General features: G+C 48.0%; 1 protein-coding gene across 1 annotated transcript; it reads right to left on the reverse strand.

Annotated features, from left to right (window-relative positions):
• Nucleotides 1-203: 203 nt before the first annotated feature.
• On the reverse strand, nucleotides 204-14049 carry CFAP45 (cilia and flagella associated protein 45). The gene is made up of 7 exons (XM_019649609.1): nucleotides 14005-14049; nucleotides 8081-8156; nucleotides 6060-6196; nucleotides 3951-4302; nucleotides 3450-3620; nucleotides 2129-2307; nucleotides 204-414 (listed from the first exon to the last, which is right to left on the reverse strand). Exons 2-7 carry the CDS (start codon nucleotides 8120-8122, stop codon nucleotides 204-206), a joined length of 1092 nt encoding a protein of 363 aa, XP_019505154.1. The 5' UTR covers nucleotides 8123-8156; nucleotides 14005-14049.
• Nucleotides 14050-14579: the final 530 nt, after the last annotated feature.

Below are 14579 nucleotides of genomic sequence, written 5' to 3' on the forward strand. Positions count from 1 at the left end.
GCAGCCATCTATTTCCTTTATGTGTCCATTCACATGGACATGACAGTCTTGGACCCCAGGTCCCAAAAAGGCAGGGACAGTTTCTATCAAAATCAATGCTCATCCCCAGCATGGCGCCACGGCCAAATAAATGTTTAATATGGCAATAAAAAGCTGCTGGCGATGGTGTTGTAAAATGATCATGTGCCTGTCAGAAAACTAGCCTACTCCCTGAAACCCCTAAATGTTGGGAGGCTTTGTTGCTGGTGCTGGTGGAAGTTGGCATATCTGTCCGGCCCTGTTACCCTGAGATCCTCCGCATGGAGCTGTTCCAGGTATTCCAGCAGCTGCTCCTTCTCCTGCTCCCGCTGCTCAGCGAGTAGTGATCGCTCCTCCTGCTTCTTTTCCATCTGCTGCACAATGTGCCGTCGTCCTCTGGAGGCAACGGGGCCACAGTGTTTTAGAAATCAATGGTCCATGATTCTATGTTCCAACCTCCACCCAAAGAACTTCCAGAATGGGAGGTTCCATTTGAGAAGTGCCCTAAACACTGCTATGCTTCCTGAGCCCAGACCAAAGTCCTTCCCCAGAGTGTCGCAAGTGATCGGTTCTCTCTTTTTCTGGGTCTGGGGCTCACCCTTCCTGATAGTATTCCCTTTCTTCATTTGCTTCCCAAGAGTTCACCCCACATCATAATGCACCTTCTCCCTTTCAGAGTGTAAAGAGCTTCGGAAATCCTATCACCTGCCAAGCCTTCCCAGAGCCACAGGGACCTGGCTTCCCCCGCTAACTTCACAGAACTTCAAGAGTTCAAAAACCCACAACTTCTTCCTCCAGTACCTCTGCTATCACCCTGTGTATCTTGTCACCCCAGCCTACCTCCCATGCCTAGTTTGCTGACAGCCTTTCTTATATTCTATCTCACTGTTTGAGACAGCAGCTGGTGGACAGGTCTGAGACTGAGGAACCAGACTCTACAATCAGTGTTGCCCATGGCTCCCTATGTGTATTGGGATATCAGTAAACTTGGAAGCACCCATACCCCGTGATACATGAGTAAAAAGGCTGGGAGAATGAGAGAAGACACAGATTAGGATAAGTATCTAAGGGAAAGAGTACGAAATCCACATTCAGATAGAGCATTTGAAGGGCTTCATGACTCTAGATGAAATAAACAGGAGTAATGAGTATGAGTTACCTGGAAGCAAGTTTGAACTCAGTATAGGACCAATCCAAATCATTAGAGCTGCCTAATGAGGCAGACATTTTTCCTCTATTGGAGCTGTTTATACAGAAGATGAAGAGCCTCTTAGCCATTAAATAAACTTTTATTGGAAGCCTTCTATAGTCTACCAGGTACCTACTAAAAGTCCAGAGATGAATGGTGCAAGAGAACAGAATACAGATGGGGAGAGAGAACTGCCATTCAGTATGGAGCAAGTACTATTTACAGAGGTAATTCTTGTATTATATGGTTGGTGTTCTAAATCTAGGACCCTATCATTCTATAATGCACCTGCTTTGGGTCATGTCCTTTTCCACAAAAAGAAGGGGACTACATTTATTTATTCTAATTCATTCAAGTATTAAGTACCTACTATAGGCCAAACACTCTGCTAGGCCCAAAAGCTACAGAAATGAATGAGACAGGGACCCTGTCCTCCATCTAGTGAGGGTCAGAGAGCCACAATGCAAGAAGTGGTGTGCTAGGTGTATAAACACAGTGTGAACACAGAGGACAGAGCCACCAAGCCTGCCTGGGGAAAAGAGGGACGTTTCCTGGGGGAAGTGACAACAAAACTATATACTAAGAGAAGAGACAGTGTTTGCCAGGGGAAAGGAAAGAGAAAGGTATTCAAAGCAGCAGGAACTTATGACAAGACCTGGGATGTTGGGGAATGGGAAAAAGCATAGGGTGGATGGCAGGAAATGGTGAGAAATGAGGCTGAATCAGGGCCAGACTGCAAAGCACGTCTTAGAAATAAACTTTAGGAAGTTCTGTGGTTCTTTGAAGCACTTCATAAAGGTTTTGAGATAACAGTAGAGGATGATAATGGCCATTTCTCATCTCTTCCCTCTGTGAAAGGCTACATGGACCTAAAGATACATGGAAATGACAGAGAGGGAGATGCAAAATCCACCTCTTTACCGTATTCTTTCCTCCTTCCTCTTCCTGTCCCATTCCTCCTGCCTTTGAATAGATTTCTGCCTTTCCACCTCCATCATCTGATCCAATCGCTTCTCTTCCGCATCCAGCTCTTTCTGTATCACCTGCTTCTCCAGGATTTGGGCATCCCGGATAGCATGGCACTTGGCATTGAGGATGATCTGGGGAGTGGAAATGAAATTGTGGCTCTAGGTCTGGTAGTAAGGTTAGGGAGGGAGGCACCATGAGGGTGTAGAAGTTGGAGAGGGGAGAAATGGAAGCAGAGTACTATCCAGTGTGCTGAAAATGCACATGGCTGCTCACAAGCCTAGAAAAGCAAGAACATTCTTATATTTGCCCTTCCTCTTAATATAGTTCAAACCTAACACATACTGGGCTCCTAAGTGCTAGCCTGTGCAAGGAGAGGACAAGAGTAGCATCTTTCAGGGTATTGGGTCTTAGTGTTAGGGGGTCATGAATCACTTTTCGGGAATATGATGACAGCTACGGCCCCTCTCCTCCATAAAACTCACTCACATAAAACACACAAAATCTCCATGAAATTTCAGAGGTTTGTGGTCCCCCTTAGGGACCCATGAACCCCAGTTAAGACCCATGTTCTACTCCTCAGAGGAACTAAAAACTCTTGCAGAGGCCAAGCCACCAAACTTTTAAGCGGGAAGAGCCCAACCTCACACAGAAGGGGATAAAACCCCACGGCCATCAATAAGAACAATAAAGTAAAAGCTTTAAAAAATAAACGGAGGTATAAGTAGAGAAGATTTACCTGAAAGAAAGAAATTGTAGATGAAGGGGTTTTGGAGTCAGCATTTTTCATTTGGTTGGCCAGTGAACCACATGCAAATGAGAAACAAAACAGAATTCAAATGAGCCTCTGGTCTTTGTGCTCTCAGCTAAAGCACTTCAAAAAGAACCCAAATGCCTGGATCACCCTCTGTGGCCAGAATTGAACTAGCAGGATAAAAATAAAAGTAATATCCCATTTATTTATCAATCCACAGTTTGCAAAGCCTCTCCCATATTTCAGCTTATTTAATCCTGCCAATAATTGTGCCAAGTAGTTTACCCTTTGCACTTTACAGATGAAGTGAGCTTCAGGGAAGGCAAGTGCCTTGCTGAGGGTCACATAGAAGCTCGAAGCACAGCAACTATGTGACAGATGCAGCTCTCCCCACCCCAAACCTCTCTTCCCCTCTTCAACCAACCCCTCACTTCACTCTTCCCGCTCCTTGCCCCGCCTCCAGCGGGAGCCAGTGCTGTCCAGAGGGTGAATAAGAGTAGGAAAGACATGCAGGGCCCCCACCTTGCTCATGTCCTTGAGCTCCTCCTCCTGCTCCATCCGTAGCTTGTTGGCTCTCTGCAGAAGGTTCTGGGCCCTCTCCTTGGCCACCTCCTCTAGGTCACTGAGCTTCTTGTTGTTCCTCCAAACCATTTCCTTCTGTTTCATGACTTTCTTGCGTGTGGTCACTGCGTCCTACAGGAGACCAGACTGCATCAGTTTGGGATTGTAGCCCATGCTGTGTCCTGGGCACTAGCCTGGCTACCACAGGTGACCCAATATGATTTTGCTTCACCCCATCATGCTATCAGAACCCAGAAGTTTCTCTGTCTGACTTCATCCTCACCCCTTCAGTTGCCCTCCAGTTACTCGCACAACTAGTCTTCATTCTACAGCATGTCTCCATCCATGCCTTGTTCCAGGGTCCCCTAACCAGAGCCCCAAGTCTCATGGAAAGCTGGCCTCTCCCCAACACATCCCTCTTCTGCCCCCCATCTGTTGAGACCAGGACTCAGGCTTAGCTACCACGATGGCTTCCTTCTCCTTCCTGAAGGCCTGCTCTCTGGCCTCAAGTTCTTCTCTGGTTAGCACATGGGATGCCCATTTGATCCGCTCAAATTCCTCGGGGCTCATGATAAGGGATTCTCCAGAGGGATCCTTGGTGGGAACGCTGACATAAGGAATGAACAAAGTTAGGGAGGGGGAATGAGGGGAAGTTCTCAGCACCATGATGTAGGCTTCTCTGCTGTCTTCCCTCCAATCCCTCCAGCATGAACATCCAGCATGCAATCCCTCCAGCATGAACATCCAGCATGCAATCCCTCCAGCATGAGCATGGCTGGTGGTGGGAGAGACTGCCAGTTGCACTGTGAGTCCACTGGGGAGAAGACATTCAGCAGAGGGTGAAGTAGCATCACATGCTATAAAGAGACATTTTAAGAACTTGTTCTAAAAGGCCCAGCTTATATGTTGCCTTCTCTCTGTAGCCATCCATGGCCTTCCCACCAATGTACACATACGCCGATCCCCCACACCAGGTCCAACAGACCACCTCCTGCTTTGAGCCCACCACACTCTGCTCTCACCACCCACGTTATGGCCAGCTGGGCGGGGCCTACTTCCTGACTAGATTACAAAATCCTTCAAGACATGGTATCTGTCTTAACCACATTGGTGGCCTAGTAGTCTCTGGCCCAGTGCTGGGCACAGAGTGAGAACTCAAAACAAAACTGTCGAATTAAACTTTAAAAATAGATTATTCCTCAAGGATGACATAAAAAGGGCAAGGGGACGCCAGACAGGTTGAAATGGATGCCAGTGAGGACATAAACACCCTGCCCATCCAGCCCAGAGAGAAGCTTTGAACTCTAAATATTAATTAAAATGTCTGATCAACAACAGTTGGAGACATGTCTATAGACCTCTCCTTTCTAGCTGCCCAACCATTCAACAAACCAATAGGTAATTATAATGATTACAAACAAATGACATACATTAAAGATGGAGGTGGGAGAAACAGGGGGTGGGAATAAAGCTGCTTCTGGGTGAGGCCATTTAACAGGCACATGGCAAGGAGACGCAGATGTCTGAGGCAGGAAGTGAAACCTCATCTAATAAAACTAGTGTGGGGGGAGGTTCAGGAGGTGGAGCAAGTGAGCGAGTGGATTTGGGGCTTAGCCAAGATCTCGTGATTCACTGAATGGCAGGGCCCCAAACAGCTTGGAATCTGAAATGACCAGGAATGATCTGAGTCTGAGGCAGCATGTCGTGGGCTTTCAGCAGCCCTGACAAGGAGCCAGCAACTTCAACTCCAATGTGTTTTCAGGACTAGACCCCTCCAAGAAAGAACTATTTCTCGTGCCCCAGAGGTGGCCACAGGGCTGCTCACCATTTCTGGCCATGTAATGCCAGGGCTAACCAGATGGTACTCTTGGACCTGTGTCTTAGCTGTGTCTCCCCAGCTCATGACACAGGCAGCATTTTATATTGTAGAAATTCAAGCTGTTGGCAGGTGGGGCCGGAGCAGGAAGAACGGTTTCAGAAAATGAAGCTCTAGCGAAAGGGCTAAACCACCGAGCAAGAGTACTGGCCCATTTCACATTGCTGAGTGAGGCCTAAACCCCACAGGAGGGGCCAAGCAAGGGGGTAGCCCCAGTGGGGAAGATGTGAGCTAATCCCAAGAGAACCCAAGAGCCTGTGGGAATTTCTTCTTATGGCCTCAGAGCCTGGGAGGAAGCCAGGTGACTAATTAGACATCCGGTCAGTTTCCCTTTGCTTTGGATTCCTGATGCAGTCAAAAGGAAGTGACTCATCTGGACCATTCCCTTTACCCAGTGCACTAATGGGGGCTCAGGAAGGTCCCACTAAGCACCTCCTTTCTACCAGCCCTATAGGTCCCACAGCAGCCAGAAGAGAGGAAAGAGAAAGAAGCTGGCAATCAAGATTAATGGAAATAATAGATACAAAAGGGAAGAAACAGACAGGCCAATATGAAGACGAAAGAAGGAGAATATGAAGCAAACAGCGGAAATGAACGTGAAATAAGTGGGGGCTTGACTGACAGTGAGTTTCCCCATCACCCAACACAGGTTCGGGCTGGGATGAGAGGGCCGGGCACAGGCCCTGGGTACTCACATGAGTTTCCGAACCATGTCCCTGGTGACGAGCTGGATGGTCTCCGGCTTGTGGTCCAGGCCAGGAGCATTGAGAGTTTTCTGAGTGGCGTGCTTTTCTCGGAGCAGCACGATGAGGCTGTCGCTCTGGGCCGGGGGCTATGGGTTCAGCAAGGATAGCTTAGAAGCTGGTCACCCTACTTCCCACCGGTCAGGCCTAACTTCAAATGTAAAACTTCCCCTCTCCTGGGGTTTTCACCCCATCCAGTGGCAGAGGAGGCTGGCTGAGGCCCAGACGGCGGGCCCATCCAGAGTAGCCAGGGTACTGAGAAAGCAGCATCGTGCTCTGCACTTGAACTTCTGTACTGACCAGCTCTTCGGAGAACAAGCTTTCTCTATAATTTGTGCAGATACTCCTGGACAGATAGGAAGAGGGGTTGCTAGTGTGTGTTCATTCCTAACCTAAAACCATCAGGAATGAAAATTGTATGTCCTCATGGTCTCCTCCCTCCATGATTTATGAAAGAAGGAATAATTCTCTCTTCAACCACACTGTGGGCTTGAAGCAATACAATTTGTTACAGACTCATCCAATCTATGATATTCATATTTTTAATCCTTTCTAGGGATTAGATTAATTTACTTTGATCCCCAGAAAAAAGGCCAAATGGCATGGTACAGACCTGCCCTTAAATCTAATGTGGTGAGGAAATCAGAGAGTTTGAATTCAGCAAGAATACAAGATATATGTATGATGTTTTCTCAAAATTTTCTGATAGTGAAAGAATTAGATAATAAGAAAATGAAATCACTTATTTCAGGAAAATTTTTAATACAGGAGAAAATTTCATTTGTCATTTTGTGATCAATTTGTGATCCTGAGTGGAGGCCGGGGATGGCCTCAATGGAGGTCCTTTCTGGCCTGAGAACCTCACTTTGCACAGAGGTACCAGAGTGCTGCTGCCACCTGGTGCCCATCTCTGCTTCCAAGTCGGCACAAGTCATGCCACAGGCCCCTTCTGCCCCCTACTGCCGATAAGGGGCAGTAATAAGGCCAGCAATAAGGCCAAAGAAACAGGGCCAAGAACAGGCATTGTTCTGACTGCTCCTTTTGCTAGCCAGCAGGACTACTCCTGGAGAACTAGGTCATTTCCAAATCTATCTTCGTTTTGACTAGAAATTCCATTCCTTTGATTCTTCCCCTTGTCAATAGGAAAACTGCTGCAGAGTGGAGGTCTTCTAAATGCAGAAAGATACCTGTCTTGAGCCCTCTGCAAAGTCCCTTTTGATTCACAATGAGGATAGTGAGGAGCAGGGATAAATATCACTTCTCCTCTCCCCAACCCACCTGTTACCAGAGGTATTCACACCAGTATTCACACCACCACTGGCATCTTTCCTCTCTTTCTCTTTTCTCTCTCAGTGTCTGACTACCCTTCTCTCCATGTCTCAGTCTCTTTCTAGCCTTGCCTCTCCTCCGTCTCACCTACGGAATGAACTCCATGTGTACCAAGATTATTCCAAGAAACACTTTAACTGTCCTTCTTAAGCTAAAGGAGTTTTCAACTTCTTAGTCAGGATAGCAAATAAAGACCTGCTCTTTTCCCAAAGCTAAGATATTATTTTGGTTGACACCTGGGAAAGGGGATGACTCTGTGTTTTGATCTGATATTGTTCTTGGATGAAGGGGGAAATATGTTGCTTTGTGTCTGTGAGCTTGGTCCAGTGGCCCTCCAATGTTTTCATCGTGGAGTGTTCACTGAGCAACGATCAAACTCTCTGCAGCCAAGCCTTCCCTTCGAAATTATTATACAACAGATTTTCAACACTGTGCAGATGTGAGCCTTGTATTAGTGGAGAAAGCCAGGTGTATTGTATACATAGACCACACTAGATGTCAGGGTTCAACTGCTAGCTCTCGGAACTCCCCTCTTCATCTGAGAGAGGGGGTGACGTGCCCAGTGCTAGTTTTGTCCTGAGCAACACTCGTCCAAGTCACTACCTCCAGCTGGCAGCTACCTGGAGGGTCTGGGAGGGGGTTACCTTGATACCTCCAAAGAGGTTCTCATCTACTTCAGAGCTCATGGTTTTGGTCCGATAGCGAGTCCTATTCCTTGACCTGTTGGAAGTGGTAGAAGAGGACCTCAGGTCACCAGTTGTGCTCAATGGCTGCAGGGAGAGGCAGAAAGTTTGGGCCATCAGTACTGAGTGCCATCTAGACCCTTGGCAAGGTAAACACACCTCACCAGCCCATGACAGGGTAGGTAGGGGTGCATGTGGAAAAGCCACTGAGGGAAAGCATCTGAGTAAACCCTGAAACGTAGAGGATACCCCCACAGAAAGAGGGCTCTCGGAGTAGGGGCCAGGCCTACTAGCTCAGTGAGAAGGGATATTTTTGTAGTCCCTGAGCTGAAGAAGGCCAAGTCATTGTGCTGTATGGAAGAAAGGAGGAAGGAAACAAGGTGGGAGGACAACCTCATTGTTAGCCCAGTCCCAATTTCCCACAAGGACACTCTCTTGTGAGGCCACCTGGGCTTGCCTCCCCAGAAATGTATAGTGGCCTCTTCACCTCCAATCTTCTCAGCCTGAGCTCCAAGCCCCCTTCACAAATGACACTACTATTTGACCTCCTTCATGTCTCCATAATCTCACAAGGTTACAGTGGGGAGCAGAGGATATTAATGATGGAAAAGCACCTTGCCTGCTGCTTGGCACACAGCTGGTGCCCAATAAACTTCAATGGGTGAATGATGACTGATTGCCAGCTACAATCAGGCAAACCAGTGCATAATCTCCACCATGTGGCTTTCACTCCCAGGACCCCTCTAGTGTGCATTAGTCAGTTTTAACCACCCAGTGTCTTCTATGTTTGGAGAGTTCCCATCTAATGAGGTGTGGAGACAAGGCTCATCTCTGTCTATCAACGCTGAAGACACCAGATATTTGCCCTCCAAGCCTGGAAAAAAACAATCAGATCGTCCTGACAAGGGACAGGGAACTAGTGATGCAAGAAGGAGAACAAGGAAAACCTTTCTGGAAAAGGCAGAAGTTGCAGCCATACCCAGTGTCTGGGGCAATGCTGATAAGGACACCAGCAGCACCTCACAGCCAAAGCTGCCAGCACTGGGGGTGCAACACAGCATCAAGGGTCCTCACCACACCAGTGCTGTGTTGTGATTTTGGCCTCTGTTCTAGCTGCAACCCCTCCCTTTGTTCCCATTTGCCAAGCCTGGTTTCCCAGCCTTGATGTCAAGCCCATGAGGTCTCCAAAATCCTTAAAGTAAAGTTCTGTCTCTCCTACTTATAACCAGGAACACTGACTAATGCAACCTCATTCCCTAAGCTCATCCAGCTTCAGCTCAGTCCCCAGAGGAGAAGTCTGTCTCCAGGAGGTGGCTTATGTGAGGACTGTGGGACAACACCAGGCTTAATCCAAAGCTGATTCAATTCTCACTTTGCAGGAGCCCACATCTCCCACAGTTCTCTAAGCTGGGATGTTTTGGGGAAATGAGCTATACACACTGGGTATCCCAAGCCTGGGAATCAAGGGGACAGAACGGACAGGAAAACGGATTGTGCATTCCAGGTTACTAAACACTGGACAGTGTGTTTTGTAAGCTCTCATCTGCCATGACCAACCAGACACCCCAGCACCTGTTCTACCTGTATCAGGTTTTCACACTAAATTGGGCAATGATTCTCCAGCTGGCTCTGTTCTGCACAAGGAGCACTGTGTGTCCTGTTCCTCACTGCCTGGCACAGCCAGCAACAAGCTTACAGATGGAATCTCCCTTTGCAGCCTCAGTCACCTCCCAATAGAGCAGAGCAAAAAAGTTCAGATTTATTAAAAAGCAAACATAGCAGCCCCAAAGATGCCTAATAACAGACTCATGGTGAGTGGTGAGCAACTGCTCTGCTTTCCACCGAAAACAGAATAAGAGGAAATGAATAAAAACTGCAATCGGTGGGACTGAGGCTAAGCATTGGGAATAACTGGAAAAGGTGGAAGGCACTGGATCATGAGGGTTGGTGTGAGTTCTGTACATAATTAAGGAAAAAGATGCAGTCCTGACACATAGTAGGACCTCAATATGCATTTGATGAAGAATTAATGAATGAAACCAAGCAAGGTGACCTCTCAAGGGCTGCAGACCAGACTGGATAGAAGCCTTTCTGGAACACGCCTGCCTGAGTCCAGGCCACTCCACCACTCCACAGATTCCATATCACGTACGAGTATGGCCTGCACTAAGGAAAATAACGTATGTGCTGGAGTACAGATGGAAAATATTATTATTGTTTTGCATTTGTTTTCCTCTTTCTTTTCAAGGTCTTCTGTAGGTATTCCCTTGTGCTCAGGTGTCCACCAGACGGCTGGTTCCTCAGGGCTGATACTGCCATCACCTCTTTCCTATGCCCTTGGTACCCAGATCAAGAGGAAGTCATCCAAAAGATACTCAACTGCCTGAGCCTAGAAATCAGAACAGAGGAAGGAAAAGAGATGACCACAGAAAAGTAGCCACTGGGCAGAGCAGAGGGAAGCACTGAGGTCTTGGGTTGGGTGGCTGAGGAAACCTCATTGGGGAAATGCTGACGTTGAAACCACAAGTCGTGCACTAGGGTTAGAATAACCAGTTTTGCCAAGAGTAACAAGAAGGAGTAGAGAGGTCACTGTGTAAAAATGCTAGAGAAAAATGAAGAACCAAGCAGAAATGGAAAGTTAGATCCTTCTGGGCCAGAGGCAGTAGCCAAGAGGTTCTTTCAAGAGGTGAAGAGCTGGTTTTATTTCTTGCATGACCAAAGAAACATCCCCAAGAAGCTGAGCAGTGCCTAGAGGGGAGCCTATCTAGTCCGTAGTGGGAGGCAGCTCTTGAAGGAAAGGAAGAGAGTCTGATAAAAACGGGTAGTAATAGCTGAGGAAGCAAGCGGGATTTGGGGAAGATGAGGACTGGGGACAGATAAAGATGCCAGCCCTGCTTTAATATTCTCATCTTGGTGACCTAGCTGACTCCCTTTCTCTTCAAAAATCACCCCACCCCAGGAGTACAAATATTTGGCCACTGCTTAGAGCTCTGGGAGAGACTCTGATGCAGTAAGGTTAGCTGGTCAATTGGATGACGATTTTGAGTTAGTCATTGATATATTGGGTTATCGGAAAAGTCATGATGCATTTTTGCAACGAAAAACAGAAAAAAATACGTCATGACTTTTCCGACAACCCAATAGGATAATCTCCATAACATATTGTTTTAAAGAAAACAGATTATAAGATGTGTAAGTATCCCTATAAAAATGTATGAGGGTATGCACCCAGAGTGTGTTACTGAAAGAATTTTCACAAAAATGTTTAATTTCAGGTGAGCATCTTAAGATGTTTCTTGTATTGAGTAATTTTTTGCAATGCGTAGGTAACTTCTTATGATCAGAAAAAAAAACTATTTTTATTTGAAAACAAAACATAACAGTGGGCCTGATGCTCCAACTCTGAACACAGGAGAGTCCAGCCATTTAAAAACTGCAGCATTTTATGTCCCAGGACCCAGGACGTTCAGCTCAAATCCATCAAGACAAAGCTGGGACAGGGCTGGAACAGGTTGGTGTAGTTTCCCTGACAAAACCGCAATATCTGTCAACTGAATAAAGATGAAGGCATGTGCTTTTCTGGATGTCCTCTCCAGCCTGGATCTAGCTCCTATTTTGCATATAGGTTCACTGCAGGCTAGCAAATTCAGGCTTTGAGCTCGTGGCCTGATTCTACTTCCTTTTTCTACAGGCTTTGGTTACTGAGAAGGTGGGGGGTGCCAGGCAGCAGGCACCTAGGCTTTCACTAAGTGGTCCACTCAGTTTACCTCTTTCCTCAAATGGAACCACGGTGGCCATCTGTGGGATGTCATCTTAAGATGACATCCTAAGTCAGTACTGAGGTCCATCCCTCCATTATTACAGGATGTTGTAATTCTTTGTTTTTAAGAGTCCTGGAGGCCAGCCAAGTGGTGCGTTGGTTAAGAGCTGGCTTGGGACGCCAGAGGGCCCCGTTTCGGATCCCACATATGTGGACCGGTGACACTGCCCTCTACAGCTAAGATGCTGAACAACAGCTCAACCTGGAGCTGGGCTGCCATGAGTCGCCGGCGATGGTGTAGGCTGCAGCCACTGCTGCAGTGGGTTGCCATGGGCTACCATGTGTGGCCAGCAGCCAGCGTGAGCGGCCAGCAGCCAGCATGAGCGGCCAGCAGCCGCAGTGAGCGGCCGTCCAGAAGCCAGCGACTGATCTGCCTCACCCGGGAAGAGCGCAATGATGGCGCCAACTTGGGCGAGTGAAGAAACGTCCTCCACAACTAGACTGAAGAACAAAAGGACAGCAACTTGTCTGTTCCCCTTCCCCCAATTCCCCAGCGCTGTTTCCATCCCCCAATTCCCCAATTAAAAAAATCTTAAAAAAACAAAAAGAGTCCTGGAGTCTGCCTAATTGTGAGCCTCACCACGACCACCACCTCTCCACACTCTCCCAAACACTCTCAAAAGCTAGTGAGTAGCACCATACACACAAACAAACACACACACACACACACACACACACACACACACACACACACACACTGATATACACCTGGACTGCCAGACGAGCAGAGGTCACTAACTTGACCTGCTGCTTCTCAAAGGTGCCCTTATCCCCAGCTCTGTCCAAGGGGTTTCAGAAGGGCTCAGTCAGCAGGCCAAACCCCTGCCTTGAGTGGTCCTTGGATGGGGAATCCCTGATCTGGGTGCAGAGAAGCCCACAAGCCTAGCTCTGATGCAACTCACTGATTAACTTGGGCTTAGAAATATGAAATTTTTAAAACAGGAGAAAAAAAAACAAAAACTTTTACTGTATGCCCTTAGATGCCAGGTGTGATGCTAGGCCTTCACAGATAGACAGACATACACCACTGTGCCTGTAAGGCACTGAGGAGAGCTAGGAATAATATGCATAATAAATGCCTAAGTGAAAAGGACCCCGAAGCAACACCCGCAGGTAGTCCTCAGAAGTGGGGAACTGCTCTTTTCTGGAGACTTGTTTATCTTATAACTAACAAAGCTCTTCTGAAATCTCTACTTGGGTGCCCTGCATTTGAACCACTGAGCTCCAGAAAAGCAGTATCACCTCTGAGCAAGAAATATGTCCACCAGTATACCCAAGGAGCCACCTTTGCCACCTGGTGTGCCCCCAGAAATTCTAAGGTTATTTCCAATACCCCAAGGCTCCAACACCTATCCTCCGCCCACCTCCCTTATCCTTCAGGGACCAACACACTCCTCACTGGAGCCCAGACATCCCCTGCATAGCTCCTCCCAGGCCTACTGCCTTTCTCAACTCTCAAGACCCTGGTAGTCCTTCCCAGGCCAACCAGACCAGTCCCAATCCCTCCAGGGTCTTTCAAACCTACCTTCCTCTTTCATTCATTCCTTTATTCATTCATTCATTTGCAAATATTTATTGAGTAGGTACTGAGTGACCCAAGCCCCAAGACCCAAGTAACAAAAGAGAAAACTGAAGCTCAAAAAATAAGTGATTTATGTGTTGTCACTGATAGTTTCAGAACAGGTATATATAACCTTATCTGGCCTCCTCACCAGTGGTTTTTCCCCATCGCATCCCACAATCCCCAGCCCATAGAGTCCCCAGCCTGATGGTAGGGGAAGAAGGTTGGGACATCCCTTTCTGCCCAACTCCCAAGCTCAGCATCATTTTACACTTTCAATTCCTACCGACCCCGCCCTTAATTCCTCTTTTGGAAGAGCAAGTTCCTCAGGACTGCCCTTGCTTCTTCTAGGGGTGTCCTTCAGCTCCTGGGCCTTCCGACACCTATACCCAGACGTAACTTCTGCCCTCCCCCAGTACTCCACTTTCCCGGCTCGAAAATCCAACCCAATTCAGGACACTGGAGGCACCACCTGAGGTTCTCCCCCACCAACCCTGACCTCACCATCTCAAACCGCGCCTCCGCCGCCTCTGCCGCCAGCAACGCCTAGTAGGCACAGGGTGTTGACTTGTTGCCATAGCAACCAAAGCCCGCGTTCCCTGGCCCAGGCCCCGCCCCCGCCCTCCGTTCAGGCGGGTGGAGGCGACGTGCTGGTGGCCCCAGGAACCTGAACCTTCCCGCTAACCACTCCCGCTGGCGCTGCAGCGGGGGCCAGGACTCTGAAAGACTGGCGCGTCCCGCTCCTCGCTTTGGCTTTGGCTGAACTCTTGGTTCAGGACGCGAACCCTCAAGGGACTAGCATGGGCTCAGGAGGGTCTAACTGCCGGCTGCCTCTGGAAGAGCCAGGCCCAGGGTCACGGTTTTTCCCAGACACCCCACTTAGGTACCATGGTTACCGTTGCCCTAGTGAGGTGCCAAGCCAAGCCCTGATGAGAGTTTAGTCTGCAGAGAAAGAAGCAAGATCAGAAAAAACAAGTTTCACAACAGGAGAATCTGGGTAGACCAAAGAAAGAACTTCCAGCCATGAAGTTGTTTCAGGAGCAGTTCCTTAAAATGTGGACCTCAGACCTCCAGCTCAG

Source organism: Hipposideros armiger, unplaced genomic scaffold (assembly GCF_001890085.2).
Source record: "Hipposideros armiger isolate ML-2016 unplaced genomic scaffold, ASM189008v1 scaffold_134, whole genome shotgun sequence".
NCBI lineage: Eukaryota > Metazoa > Chordata > Mammalia > Chiroptera > Hipposideridae > Hipposideros > Hipposideros armiger.

Excerpts from the sequence above, each read along its gene's own strand:
- CFAP45 (XM_019649609.1), bottom strand. The coding sequence starts at position 8,122 with ATGAGCTCTGAAGTAGATGAGAACCTCTTTGGAGGTATCAAG. Across the intron at positions 4,303-6,059 it reads GACATGGTTCGGAAACTCAT|TGGACTCACAGTGCAACTGG; the intron begins GTGAGTACCCAG and ends TCTTCTCCCCAG. Across the intron at positions 2,308-3,449 it reads AGCTCAAGGACATGAGCAAG|ATCATCCTCAATGCCAAGTG; the intron begins GTGGGGGCCCTG and ends TCCACTCCCCAG.